Source organism: Branchiostoma lanceolatum, chromosome 13 (assembly GCF_035083965.1).
Source record: "Branchiostoma lanceolatum isolate klBraLanc5 chromosome 13, klBraLanc5.hap2, whole genome shotgun sequence".
NCBI classification, from domain to species: Eukaryota; Metazoa; Chordata; class Leptocardii; order Amphioxiformes; family Branchiostomatidae; genus Branchiostoma; species Branchiostoma lanceolatum.
In genome coordinates this window covers 7,457,166-7,471,003 of record NC_089734.1, presented here as the reverse complement: position 1 = coordinate 7,471,003, position 13,838 = coordinate 7,457,166, and the positions used below count along the sequence as shown (strand labels likewise).

General features: G+C 40.1%; 3 protein-coding genes across 3 annotated transcripts; 2 read left to right on the top strand and 1 right to left on the bottom strand.

Annotated features, from left to right (window-relative positions):
• Positions 1 to 1,226: 1,226 nt before the first annotated feature.
• Positions 1,227 to 5,778, bottom strand: LOC136446965 (uncharacterized). The gene is made up of 3 exons (XM_066445625.1): positions 5,663 to 5,778; positions 2,876 to 3,094; positions 1,227 to 2,575 (listed from the first exon to the last, which is right to left on the bottom strand). The coding sequence occupies exons 1-3, from the start codon at positions 5,717 to 5,719 to the stop codon at positions 2,018 to 2,020; spliced, it is 834 nt and encodes a 277-aa protein (XP_066301722.1). The 5' UTR covers positions 5,720 to 5,778; the 3' UTR covers positions 1,227 to 2,017.
• A 312-nt stretch (positions 5,779 to 6,090) lies between these two features.
• LOC136447581 (uncharacterized) lies at positions 6,091 to 9,857 on the top strand. The gene is made up of 7 exons (XM_066446583.1): positions 6,091 to 6,261; positions 6,865 to 6,961; positions 7,583 to 7,704; positions 7,917 to 7,998; positions 8,406 to 8,599; positions 8,873 to 9,000; positions 9,125 to 9,857. Exons 1-7 carry the CDS (start codon positions 6,101 to 6,103, stop codon positions 9,148 to 9,150), a joined length of 810 nt encoding a protein of 269 aa, XP_066302680.1. The 5' UTR covers positions 6,091 to 6,100; the 3' UTR covers positions 9,151 to 9,857.
• Positions 9,858 to 10,216: 359 nt separating this feature from the next.
• Positions 10,217 to 13,815, top strand: LOC136447582 (cation-dependent mannose-6-phosphate receptor-like). Its single transcript, XM_066446584.1, has 7 exons — positions 10,217 to 10,417; positions 10,854 to 10,950; positions 11,300 to 11,421; positions 11,609 to 11,690; positions 12,072 to 12,196; positions 12,630 to 12,756; positions 13,233 to 13,815. The coding sequence occupies exons 1-7, from the start codon at positions 10,248 to 10,250 to the stop codon at positions 13,293 to 13,295; spliced, it is 786 nt and encodes a 261-aa protein (XP_066302681.1). The 5' UTR covers positions 10,217 to 10,247; the 3' UTR covers positions 13,296 to 13,815.
• Positions 13,816 to 13,838: the final 23 nt, after the last annotated feature.

The following is a 13,838-nucleotide window of genomic DNA, read 5'->3' as shown; positions in this document are numbered from 1 at the left end:
CCTTTTCAAGATCAAACAAAGTAGGTTCTACGTACTGAATAACTGGATCACAACTGACACAAAGGTAGGTCACTCACTTTAAAACCTATTCAAACATTAGAAAGAGACAGAAGATCAGTTGTGAATGAAGTGGAAAACAGGAAAGCTCATCCTGTGTTCAAAGAAACTGATAGTTTCGATAGGACTTATTGAGTATCTTCAAAAAGTTTGTTTGCATGTAACGGTGCGGCCACATTCGGCAGAGGTCGACGATTATGATGTCGTAGCAGGTTGTGACAGAACCAACCACCAGCAAGGACCAAAAACAGCTTTTTCAGTAAGAAGACAGTTGAATTTGCAATTGGTAAATCTGCACAACTATCACAAGAATACCTTCAGTTTACGATCGTACGACGATTTTACGACGACTGTGACCCGACCCTAAGGGTACTTACGTAATTCCACCTATTGTGGCGAGTGGCGAGAGATCTATCGTGCCGGATCCGTCGTCCATCGTACAACTACATGGTCCCGTTTTCGTGCAGTACTGAGCCGAGGTACGGCAGATCACAGATATTAGCAAAAAACTCCAAAACGCACAGGTCTTGGTCATCTTGTCAGCCATTTTGCCAAGCGGGAGAGTCATTAAAGACTTTCCAAGGACGTTGTTCAACAAACAGAATGGATCACGATCTTTATTTATTGCAAAGGGCAGAGCAAAGGTTTGTTTGCTGTGTCACTTGTGATGTGGATTTTGACTACGGTCAGTTCGTAGCAATTGTCACATCACGCCGCCTAGCGAAACAGGGTTGCCCTACATCATTTCTGGCGCACTTTGATGAAAGGAATGAATATGTTTGCAGTTACTTCAACGATTCACTTTTTGCTATTTGGCTGAATCCTAATCTTTCAATTTTAGATCACACCGGACTGGTAAAGAAAACTCTGTTCGTTCTGCTTATTGATTATCAATATCTGGTGTTATATTAGCATACAAAATGTATCATTACATGAATTACAGCGTTGCCATGCAAAGGTCCAACACATACAACAGTTTCAATAGCAAACGAAATAGAGAGAATGTTAATGTTTCCTGATACTTTCAGCAATTCGTAGATGATATAGCCTTGTTAAATCCAAGTTCCCCAACGTTCTCATCCTTTAAACTCCACGAACAAACTTCAAACCACCATCTAACAAACAAGCCCGTTGATTTCACTACAGAGAACATATATACAAGATCACGCTTTAATCGTTTAATTATTTTATTGTTGTTTAGAAATAGAACTTTCTGTCTTTTATGTCAATAGTAAATAGTCAATTCAACCATTACATAGTTATCGTCATAATGTAGATATCCGCCTTCATGCAATGCCGTTTTCTGCAACACCAAATTAAACCAGTGTATTTGCCTGCTTTGAGAAATGGAATTTTCATTGGCAAATATGTCGACGCTGCTCCTTTAGATTACGGTGGACAGTGTTAAGTACCGTGTACAAAGATGAGTCGAAATTGAAATTCCGATGTTAAGTCATATTAAAGCATTCTACAAGATACTCTGGATAGACTTACTTTCGTCTACAACTTCGGTCAACCTTGTCCTGGTTTTCAGGACTTGTTTACAACTATGAACACGTGGTTGTTCGGGTGTTGTCCCTAAATTACCTTAAAGTTAAGTGACCTTGTCCTTCGGTTCACCTTATCAATGTTAAGATAAATGCAATCAAATATTTCTATTAAACCTACATCAAACTATGTCCATCATAACTCCGTGATAAAAATACAGTATATTGATATCAAGGTGTTGAATCATTGATTGTGCGGATTGCGGATAAGGTAGCTCCAAAGTTTTTGTGATATCAGAAATGTTACAATAATAGAACAGCCGTTGTCCCGTCTATCAAACTTCAACCGCGTAAAACTCCTACCTACCGGGTGCCAAAGATTACCCCGGCGGCATAAAGCTTCTTCTACCCCGAAGAGAGACTGGTAAATCCATTGTACACTGGATGCCAGTGTTAGTTTTGCCGTGTCCTGTCTAAGAAAAGTCGAGTGTGTAGATTTTCTTGGAGCAGTGGATGTTGATAGAATTGAGCCCCGCCCCGTCCCCGGGCCAGGTGATCCTCTGTGACCACACCTCCTCCCCGCACTCCCCCGGGGTCACCTCCATCTTGTACCCCAGCTTCCCGAAGTAGCTCCCGAAGAAATTCAGCGTCTTCCCCCGGTCGGACTCAGACATCTCTCCCATGGCTATCTCCGGCAAGGGACACTTGTGATCCTCGTGGCTCTTCTCTTGCTCGAAGTCGTAGGGGATGTAGTAGTTTTCAATGGCTTTTCCCGTGACCGTGTTACGGTGAACGGACTCCCATGACAGGTCCTGGGCAAACTGGAGGACCACACGACTCTTTGTGCCCAGGGTGTCGGTGAACTTCTTCTGAAGGAGGGAGGCGATTTCTTCGGCCTTGTCTTGGGCGTTAGGGCATTGGTCGGCGAACTTGGCGACTTCTTCCTCTTCGAAGATGGACCTGTGCCGGCGAAGGATGTCGGCAAGAGGTTTGATTCCGTAGTACAGCGCCTCCTTGTAGACTTCCTTGAACTGCATGGTGTCAAGAAACAGTTATTATTGACCTATATACTTCCAGTAATGTCTTAATTCGACGTTCTACTTTCAGGAGCGCCTATGTATTCATACGAACTTTACATAATTCATAGGAGTTAACGTTTTACGATCAATCTCACTTGTTAGTATATAAGAAAAGATAACTACAAATAGTACAAGTATCACCCAATGGGTTAAGGAGAGAATTTATTCAGCTTTTTACAGATTCCTTTTTCACGATAATTTGTATGACTTTTACTCAGGCTTATGTGTGTAATTCTTTCTTAAAGGGCTTACCTTTTCCGAAGGAGGCAGTTGACTATCACGCAGGAAGTTCAGAATGTGGCCGAAGTTGGCGCCGTCTCGTTCGATGAAGTAACGACCTTCTTCGTCTTTCACGACAAGATGGCGGCCGCTGAACATGGCCGCCAACATGGACTCCTCGAACTTGCGCAGTACCGGCAGGGTGCTGGTGTAGTGGTAGCCTCCCACGTTTAGAGGCACGATGAAGTGAAACTGAGGAACAAAAACGCAACGTTTTTACAAACGTTTTCAGTAACATCCAGGCGCAGATGGTGGTGAACATGTCAACATTGCATGGGTAATAGCAAAGCAGACAAAAATTGTACTTCTTCAAGTATTCAGTGAGGTATGACCTGTCACAGTATCAAGAAAATTGTTAAAGTTCTTGATAAAACTGAAAGAAATTTGGTACTGCTGCAAAGGCAACATTTTGGGGCGAAATTTTCTTTTGGCATATTGGCTCTATTCCGAAAGCTTTGTTATTCAGCTCACATGTAAATTTCAAACAATAGAACATGGAGTGATGCCTTTTGCAGACAATGTAAACAGTCTTAATTTGTTTCATAAGAAATACAGCAGACCAGACAGTTCCCAGACACATGTGTGTATTGGACCCTGTTCTAGACCGGGTTAGCTAGCTTTTGTTCTGAGAAAAGAAGGATCATACCAAGAACTACGATGTTCCCAGATTAGGCAAAAGCCTCCCAAGTTCCATAACAAATATGAGACTGAAGATAAACAACACTTTATCCTAGATTGTCCACAAAATCATGATAATCGCTCAAAGCTGTTCAACCTTCTTTCCGCTTGCTCAACAGAATTTGATACATAATTTCCATTCTATAGATATGGGATAGGTTGAACTCGACATGTTGAATTATTCATATACGTGTACGTAGATTAATCATTCTGTTTCTATTGTTCATTGTTTGTATGTTTAGTTGTAGGGCACATTACGAAAGTTTATGTACTTTTGTTGTGTCAATAAAGATTGTCATAAATGCAAATTCGCAAGAGGAAAATCATTGCTATAGTTTGGCAAAACAAGCATTTCCCTGCTTCACACTTTGTACCAGAGGTGTTATGAATTGCATTGATCAAAAAAAGGGGACTTTTCCATTGTGTTCTGTTGCAAAGTAAACACATGGGTTTTCACCCCAAACTTGCATAATCAGCCCAGGAGAGAACAATGAGATCCATCCTCTCACTCCTTTTATTTAGCATTCCTTGTATTGATTGCCTTGTTATTGTTGCCACACATTGTGGCATGTACAGGTCACAAAAAAAACAAAAAAAACAAGTACAGTTAACGGATACAAAAAGAATATGACTATCATTAGATAAATTCCACTTCTCCTCGCTTTTCGGTTATAGTAGATATAAAAGAACAGACGTGTTTTTCAATGTTAGGTTTGTCTAGTCGCGTTAGGAACATGAATTTTTGTAAAGTACATAAATGTGTGAAGTAGGGAAATAGGTTTTCTACAAGCTTATACACCCACAATGGCTGTTTAACCCAAAATCGAGTTGGTAGTGTTAATGTCTAGCCTCCATAGCAGGCTCTACCGGGCCTTTTTTGGCTGATGGTTATTACGGACTAGCTTCAAAAAGTGTATTATAAGCCCCCAAAAAGCCCGCTAGAGCCTGCTATGGAGGCTATCAAATGTCCACAAACAACATGTGTGTAATTTGTAACCAACACGGCGTGCGCACCAGGTAACCATGTCCTCCCACTGTCCCGAAATGTAGTTTGTGTCCCGACATATAGGACTCTCACCTGTATAGGCTCTGGCGATTATTTATGCGTACATTAACGGATAAAAATTGGTGCATGCAAAATTGAATACATATACTTTGTTCTCCATTCTTTTGAACATTATATTTATGTGCCAGGCTCAAAAGTTTCAAGAGCTTTAGCACAATTGTGTTACCACGCCGATGAATACAGATCACCTTCACCCCAAGCAATGAGGTTAAACCTCCTTGAGTCCTTGCCCCAAGCAAGGGGTGTCCTTGACACTACTCTAATTTAGAACTACATGTACCATAACAAGACCTTTGCTTCTAAAATGCCTTTCTACTAGAGGCCGCAACCGCTAAACGACAAAGATTTGACAGTTAGCTCAACGAATATATTGTGGATACAGTTGTTGTATTCTAAATCACAAATTCTACGCCGTGCATCTTTTTCCAATTATCAAATCAAGGAGGTTTGATCAAATCAAGGGTCACATATACAAGTCCATTTTGCTCGCTCAGTGGTGGCCCAGGGATCGCAGTCTAGTGGAAAGGGGGCATAAGTAACACAACGGTACGTTTATATGACCTAACGTCGCAAATACTATGTCATGGACATTTGTCTGTGAAACTGAAGACAACAATACATTTGAACCGGCGTCCCGACAGGCTATCATATGAAAACCACAGCAAAAAAGCCGTGCTGCTCAAATGTGTAAATAATACTTCAATTTTTATGAGTCTTCACCAACACACGGATGATGTTACACATTATCCGCTATAATTTATATAAAGAATAGTGAAATGGAAATGGAAAAACTATACTGTACGTGGACTGTTATCAAAAAGGTACATGATATTTATGTACCCTGCTGAGGACATGGCCACTTGGACGCCTTTCCCTACATGTAAAATGCATTTTTTTTAACGTGACCGAATCGGATAAAAGCGCTAGCAACTCAAATGCTGTGTAATAGAACCGTCCAATACCAGATGACAAGATCTTATCCTAACAGATGATTTGTAGAATATCTTCCTTCTCACCTGCGAATTTTCCCCACCCGAAACGCCCGCCATCTCCTGCTGCCGCCGGGACGCCATTGTGAAGTGACCTGCTCATGACGTCATCATCATGCGCACTGTGGAATACAGGTGATCTGCATATTTTCGTGAGAATTTTCTCCTAGGGTTATTTTGATTAATGTACATATGAACAAGGATGATATGAATCGTAGATATGTTATCATTGACAGGAATAGACACACAGAGAGAGAGAGAGAGAGAGAGAGAGAGAGAGATACACACGCGCGCAAGCAGCACACGCACACATAAACACAATAACATACACACACACGCACACACACACACAGTGGTGTACAAATATTCTTGTTTGCCGTTAATCACGTGATCCATCTTGTGAACTCGGTTGACCCCAATCAGCGCGTGACTCAAAGTTTTAAAAACAACATGGCGTCTCGTCACATGATAGGCTACCTTTCGTTGTACTTATCAATTATTGTTTTAGTCATAGTCAGTCCAACTCTAGCTGCTAACTGCACCAAAACTGGTCCGTGTTCTTGTGACATGGACGACGGTTCGGGTACAATCGACCTGTCTGCTCTAGCTGGGGCATCGGCTCCGGCGTAAGTATTGCTTGCACGAGTCTGTTAAAAAGTTGTATATTACTGTTGTATGTCGACCAAAGTCCAAATATATTCATAGTTATCCGAAATACAGCAAGTAGGTTCCCATGTAAGTAACGAGGTTGCTGTAGTGTCTTTTTAGCGTGCTCGAGGCACCTCCTCGATCAAGGAACCACCATTTATGTCCCCTCCGAAAGATGAATGCAGCTCCAACCAAAATGCCCTTCCCTGATATACGACGGGCCCACTAAAATTGCCATAAACATTATTGATAACCATTTCTTTATGATCTTCACTCCATCAAACACTTATTAGTCTAGCTTTTTCCGTCATCACACATCGTGACCGTGCTTGTGCTACTTTACACGGACACTACTATACTTTAAATAACGTTGAGAAGCGATTTCCCATATAACGTAAGATGACAATCCAATTCGAAGTAGATATGGTACAGTCAGAAAAGTCGGTGTCATTCGAAAGGTTTATCACTGTGAAAATAGCCAAAATGTGATTCTTGCATTTTCTGAATATCATATCGGTGAACTGATTTTTGTTTGTTCATTTGTACAATACTGCTTGTTTTTATGTTTCCTTTTTTTGCAGATTTACCGGCGCGGCGACCAAGTGGCCGGACCACAACTGGCAGTACTCGTACAACCCGTGCACACCTTTTGACATGCAATCATGCCTCAGCGTGGCGGTGGGTTTTTCGATCAGACCTTAGTGCGTATTACAAAGTTTTTGTTTTTAGGTTCAGTTTGCAGCCGAAGAAGTGATTTTGTTTGTTCGATAACTAGGCTGCATAACGGTGGGTCAAAGTAGAAAACAACTTCTTCCCTGCAAACTTTACATAAACCAAAAAAATGTTCGCACTTGCATATACGCACAAGTGTGACAGGGCCTTAAGATTAACATGGGAGAAATGGGGACACGGTTAGATGTATGATTTAAAAAATCACCAACTGTAAATGAAGTACTACCATTTTCATATATTGTGAATGTCTCGTGATCATACTTCCTTTATCTAGCAAAAATATGTATATTAGGTAAATATACATATGAAAAAAAATGGATAACACCCGTTCGCGAACACAAAGACCTCGCGAACTCCTGTCTTGCTAAGTTTCGCAAAATTAAGTGCTCGCGAACATAAATAGACTTACAGTATCTATCTGTATTTATCAAATTCTAATATCTCAGAATGTATGGTAGATGCCTTGTATCTTAAGTTGTCGTTGAGTTTGAAATATGACTGGTAGCAGTGACATTTATGAAATGTTCTAAGTATATAACATACATTTGTACATGTGCGCATATCTAGGCGTGCCAGGTGAGTACAGATGGAATTGGAGAATCGTACGACATAGGCTACCATGACTCCGTTGTGTTCTCTACGGACGGAAGGGACGTCACCATAACTTACAACGCCTACGATCGTCAAAGGTACACACGTCGAGGGCTTTGACAAGCACCGCACTTTTATCACAAATTATCAACATTTAAAAAATTTGATATAAAGACATCCATTTAATGCACCCTTACTATCGGATAGTATTAGAAAAGGTAAGAGAGTCAGCAAATGTTTATTTGAATAGTCGTAAATTCAGCAGAATCACGTTATATTAAACATGTTAACATGTATATGTGTATCGCAGGCATACCACAGTGAAGTTAGTGTGCAGTTCGAGAACTGTATTTACGGTGGATGGCGAGGATCCCAATGCCATGGTCTCTTATGTAAGTGAAGTGTGTTCCATTAGAATTCGCTGCAATGTCCATAGATACTTAGTTTACATTTTGCATCAATTCTGTCTGAAGTTCCCAGAATTCTGGCTGACAGAATTTTGCAGAATTGTTCATGTTCCTGGAGACATCTAATCATTATCTAGATATTGACAGAATTTTGTTACATCATACTTGTAGACATTGATTGATTTGGTCAATCTACCTAGAAAAAATGGGAGTTTTCCGGTTTAGAGTGTCTTTCTGGATTTATAGTGCCGCCTGTTATATATATAACATTGATAAAAATATATCTATGCAATCGAGTACACACAGTCACCATAGTACCACCATTAGGTGTTAATGTAGAAGCAAAGCTCTAACTGTCACAATTTCAAGCTCCAAAACGTGTATTCGTCCAGTACTTCACGTTAGAGAGCCCAGAATGCTGTGTTAAAGGCCCAGGCCCTGGGCCCAACACTACTACAAGCCCCGGGCCCAACCCCACTACAAGCCCTGGGCCCAACCCTCCAGGACCTGAGCCCGTCACTTCCGCACCTGGACCGGACCCTATCATAACGGTCTCCATAAACGTCAACATCAACATGTACTTTGTGTAAGTCAATTTTTACTGTCTTTGTAGAAATGTATGATTGAAGAAAATCGCATATTTCGACATTTAGATTTGAAATGTGTAGAGTTGATACTGAAAGGAAAGGTTCCGTAAGTCACAAGAGCTAAAAAGATTTAAACCCTCACGAGGGACACAGGATCTATTTTCCAAGCCAACACTGACATACATTTTAGAGTGTAATGAAATGAGTAACTCTGTGTTTATTCTGTTCTTACAAAGATCAACTAAAACCATTTTCCTCCACATTTCTCTCAGATTCTTTCCCGCAGTTTGTCTTTTCATCGTAGCGGGAGTTTTGATCTATAAGTACGCAGAGAGCAAGAGAAGGAAGACAAGCCCTCCCCCATCTGGCGTTCTGGAGCAGTGTTCCTGGTCTGATAAAGGTGAAAAATGTTCCTATCACCGTTGGCTGTGAACTTTTACTGTCCACATTACGTTAGGAAAGATGAATATGTGATTTCGTCTTCAGTACAATCTCAGGAGACTGTGTTATTGTTCCCTCCATAGGATGGATCCCTGTTCGTGTTCAATAGTTGCCGTGCCACAGAAAGGGATATGCGGAGATGAAACATGAACAAGACTAGTGCGCGTGTTTTCGACAAAGACGAAATAACTGTACCAACACCGGCATCAAGTGCTTTCAAGTGACACTGCACTTCGAAAGGCTGACTGTGCATGTACACAAGACTTCGTTTTGGAAAACAATTTGATACTTTGATTTTGTAAATTGCTTTTAAAAGTACCAAATGAGTTAAGAAGTCCGGATCCTCGGTCCGTAAGTTGTGAACCACGTCCAGAAACCGAGCTTGTGGGAATAGAAGTTAAGTATGAACGTGTGTTATAGATGGTTCCCATATTGTGTTCACGCATCTTTTGCTGTATTCTGTACTAAAATAGCTTGTTTATCAATCATCTTGATTAATGTTTTATCTTAGGAAATTACTTGTGTGCACTACATAGTTTTTATGTGAACGACTTTGTGCCACGGCATCGCACAGAGATAACGTTTCTAGTGTTTATGATAGACGCATTAAACAAGATCAGGTCTTCATCTGTCCATGGTTCATTATTCATCATTCTTTCATAGCCCTCCAACAATTTGTCTTAAACATGAACATATTACAATCATCATGGATATACACATGTACTATTCAGAAGTAGAAACGTTGGCACAACTAGGAAAACCCGAACATCGAATGTCCCAATTGTTGAATGTCTAATAAAAACTTTCATTTTAGAACTGTTTTTTTGTTGATTACTTGTTTGCTTCAGATACTTAGTCGATATCTTCCGATGGCATAAAATCAACAACACATGGCCAGGTACATGTTTGTGCTGTAGGCATATGTCATACCTACATATACATACCTACATTCTTACATACATGCATACATACATACACATGTACTAGCGCTTACATACGGGCACACTGCCACTCGTGCATACATGTAGTGCTACGGACACACACACGTCCCCCCTCACAGACACACACACACCGTACATACTCACACACACGCACAGTGGCGTGCACCTTGTTTGCCGTTAATCACGTGATCCATCTTGTGAACTTGGTTGACCCCAATCTAGCGCGTGACTCTGTAGCCCAAAGTTTCAAAGTTCTATAAACAAGATGGCGTCTCGCAAAGGCTACCTACCATTGTACCTATCAGCTATAGTTGTAGTTATGATCAGACCAACTCTATCTGCTACCTGCTTCCAAACCGGCCCGTGTTCTTGCGACATGGACGACGGTTCGGGTACAATCGATCTGTCTGCTCTCGCTGGGTCCGGGACTGCGGCGTACGTATTACGCAGTTGTTTGTAGGAGTCTGTTAAAAGTTTCACAATACGGTTATTTTCCCCATATTCATTTCGCTTTTTCCTGTCTTTTTGGACACAGAGTAATAATAACCTATGCCTTTTGTTTTTCAATGATTACGTTATTTATTGAAGCACTAGTGATAGCATTGTGTAAATAAACAAGTCCTTTTTTCCTCCCTTGGTTTTAGATTTTAGAGTAGAACCTTTCTACAAAACAACAGGGAAATTTTGAGCAGATTAAGGTACAGAAGCATATTAGATGACAATATTAAGGATAAAAACATGATATGTTAACAAGAATGGTCCTGTTTGTAATCGTCGCATTGTCAAACAAAGTAACTCATATGGACCAAAGTCCAAATGTACGACGGACCCACTAAATTGCCATAACCTAACTGGTACTTACTGATTGCAGATTTAACGGCGAGGCGACAAAGTGGCCGGATGAGAACTGGCAGTACTCGTACAACCCATGCACACCTTTTGACATGCAATCATGCTACAGCGTGGCGGTGGGTTTTTCTATCTACAAAAGGGCCAACTGGTGATGAAATTAAGTCCAACTATGATTGTTAAGTCATCATAGCTCCTTTATTCCTATCAATTTATTTCTTTATTTATTGGTTCAGCGTGTACTTACAATGTACATGCCAGGGTTGCCAAACTAGTCGGAGACTTTTTTTAAGGGAAAACCCTCATTCATCTAGCACAGAAATTTGTAAATTTGACATGTAGTGTCAAATATGATATCTCAGCATGTACGTAAATACCTTGTATCTCTTGTTGTCGTTGGGTTTGAAATATGACTTTCGGCAGTGATATGTATTTTTGTGAGTATAACGTGCGTCCATCTACATGTAGGCGTGTCAAGTGAAGAGTGACGGGTCTGGAGAATCGTACGACATTGGCTCTCAGGACACCGTTTTGTTCTCTATGGAAGGAAACGACGTCGTCATAACTTACAACGCCAACGATTATCAAAGGTACTGCTTCGAAAAGCAATTTCTTTATATTTGAACATATTGTAGCAAGACATCCATCTATATGGCAAAAACCGTACTTTCGTACTATTTTGTATTGCAAAAGGTCAGAAAATCAACAAATGTTTACTAAATTAGATGTCGAGCTCATGGAATCATTTTACCTCAACATGTTAACTATGTGTTCCAGGCATACCATAGTGAAGCTAGTGTGCAGTTCGAGCACTGTATTCACCGTGGATGGCGAGGATCCGGATGCCTCAACCTCTTTTGTGAGTAGAATGAGTTCCATTCAAATTTACTATAATGTTCACAAATGATTATGTATAATAACTGTCCTTTCCGTCAATATGATTGTTCGGTAATACCATTTATTATAGCCCTTCGAAGAATTTTACTTATTTAAAGTCTCTTGTACAAATATTGAAGAAGCTTGTATGGGTTAATACAGGCAAATGTCTAACTAGGCGCACATATTGGTTCAAGTGAACATTATGTATCATTGTTTGATACACATGATATAAAAGAATATCTATGTTTTGCAATCTAGATCACAAAATCACCTAACCTCCACTAGCAGTGCTTCTTGTATACGTAGGAGCAAAGCTCTGATTTGCAAATATCCCGATCGTCAAAACGCGTATTTTTTCCAGTACTTCACGCTGGAGAGCCCTGAATGCTGTGTTAAAGGCTCAGGTCCAGGGCCTACAGGACCGAACCCGGGACCAGGCCCTACCATAACGGTCTCCATAAGCGTCGGCTCCATCATGTGTATTGTGTAGGTCAACTGTTGTCTTTTGTATGAAATGTTCGATTGGAAAAATTCGCCTCATTAGGATTGAAGTATTGAAAGGAAAAGTTGTGTAATTCACTTGTTCTGTTAATCTCTGTTAAACACTGGCAAATATTTTAACGTGTGATGAAATGAGTTATCCAGTATCTATTTTGTTTTTAAAGCGATCAGTCTAACATTGATAGACATCCTAATATATGCAATACAAAGTTTTTCAGCATCCAGATACGTTTTGTAAACAGTTAAACGTTTCAGATAGCATCCGCTTTCTGATGATTGTCAGTCTCTGACGAGATATAGCGGGTGCTATCTGAAACTTCTGACCGTTTAAAACACGTATCCAGTTGTTTGAATAATTAACATCTGATTTGTGGATCAATCTAACTATTTCTTAAACTATTTCACACCTCTCTGTCAGCTTCTTCCCCACAGTGTGTATCTACATCGTGGCGGGAGTTTTGATCAACAAATTTGCACGGGAGAGAGAAGGAAGAGACGTCGTCCCTCATCTGGCGTTCTGGAGCACCCTTCCTGGTCTGATCAAGGTAAAACCATCTGTAGAGAATAGCAATGTCTGTCATCTTATTTAGGTCAATTCTAACTGGTTCACTGTGAACTGCAGCTGGGTGTCACTGCTAACAATGCGGTCCCAAACGTAAAGTATTGTAGATATTGTTAAGTAACCATACTGGGTCCACAATGTAAAGTATCATCACATGCATGAATGTGTGGTTGTGAATAAAGAACTTTAATTTTCAGTTATTCACCGGCATGATGAAATTAATCATATGTAAAGATTTTGTTATTTCGTGTATGCACAGATATGGTTATTCGACATCTCTCCACGGAGTTATTTTTGGATACAACTCACATATTTCATCGATAGACACATTAAAAAGGGTAAAAACTCTTCCTATTATCATTGACTGTGAACATTTTTTCAATCTACACAACGTTAGAAATAGTAGGTATGTTATTACGTCTTTACTGAAACTTCCTAAATCTGTGTTCTCTTCAAAAGGACGGATTCGTGTTCACGTGGGCGAGTATGCCGTGTCGCAAAAAGGGCTACACCGAGATCTAGGCAACATGGACACATGCACGTTACCTGTACCAACACCAAGATCAAGTGCTTTCAAGTAATACTGCACTTCGCAAAGCTGACTTTATACAAGACTCCATCATAGAAAATACGTATACATGCTTTTGAAAATATCAAATGAGTTAACTAGACTAGCCCTTTGCTAATTTCGTTGTAACCGTGTACAGAAGCCAAGCTTGTGAAAATTTAATTACGTAACGTTACATGTACCTTAATAATTACTTTTGCCGTGTTTTACTAATGTGTGCACTAATAATATATAGTTGACATAGTGTTTCCAGCATTAATGATAGTCATATATATTATTCAAAATCATGTCTCCATATATCCATGTCTTCTTTATGCTTTGATGATCCTGCAAGACTGTGTCTACATTATTACCATATTACACTGTCCAGCTGTGAAATTCGAAAGGAGTAATATTGGCATGATAAGAAAAACTGTTCGGTCGAATGTCAAAACTAGTCAATGTCTAATAAAGAATCTAATATTTATAAACAAATTTAAGTGTTGATCTTTTATTTT

Excerpts from the sequence above, each read along its gene's own strand:
- LOC136447581 (XM_066446583.1), top strand. The coding sequence starts at position 6,101 with ATGATAGGCTACCTTTCGTTGTACTTATCAATTATTGTTTTAGTCATA. Across the intron at positions 7,999-8,405 it reads CCAATGCCATGGTCTCTTAT|TACTTCACGTTAGAGAGCCC; the intron begins GTAAGTGAAGTG and ends GTATTCGTCCAG. Across the intron at positions 9,001-9,124 it reads GTGTTCCTGGTCTGATAAAG|GATGGATCCCTGTTCGTGTT; the intron begins GTGAAAAATGTT and ends TTCCCTCCATAG.
- LOC136446965 (XM_066445625.1), bottom strand. The coding sequence starts at position 5,719 with ATGGCGTCCCGGCGGCAGCAGGAGATGGCGGGCGTTTCGGGTGGGGAA. Across the intron at positions 3,095-5,662 it reads CGGGTGGGGAAAATTCGCAG|TTTCACTTCATCGTGCCTCT; the intron begins GTGAGAAGGAAG and ends TTTGTTCCTCAG. Across the intron at positions 2,576-2,875 it reads AACTGCCTCCTTCGGAAAAG|TTCAAGGAAGTCTACAAGGA; the intron begins GTAAGCCCTTTA and ends GACACCATGCAG.
- LOC136447582 (XM_066446584.1), top strand. The coding sequence starts at position 10,248 with ATGGCGTCTCGCAAAGGCTACCTACCATTGTACCTATCAGCTATAGTT. Across the intron at positions 10,418-10,853 it reads GCTGGGTCCGGGACTGCGGC|ATTTAACGGCGAGGCGACAA; the intron begins GTACGTATTACG and ends TACTGATTGCAG. Across the intron at positions 11,691-12,071 it reads CGGATGCCTCAACCTCTTTT|TACTTCACGCTGGAGAGCCC; the intron begins GTGAGTAGAATG and ends TATTTTTTCCAG.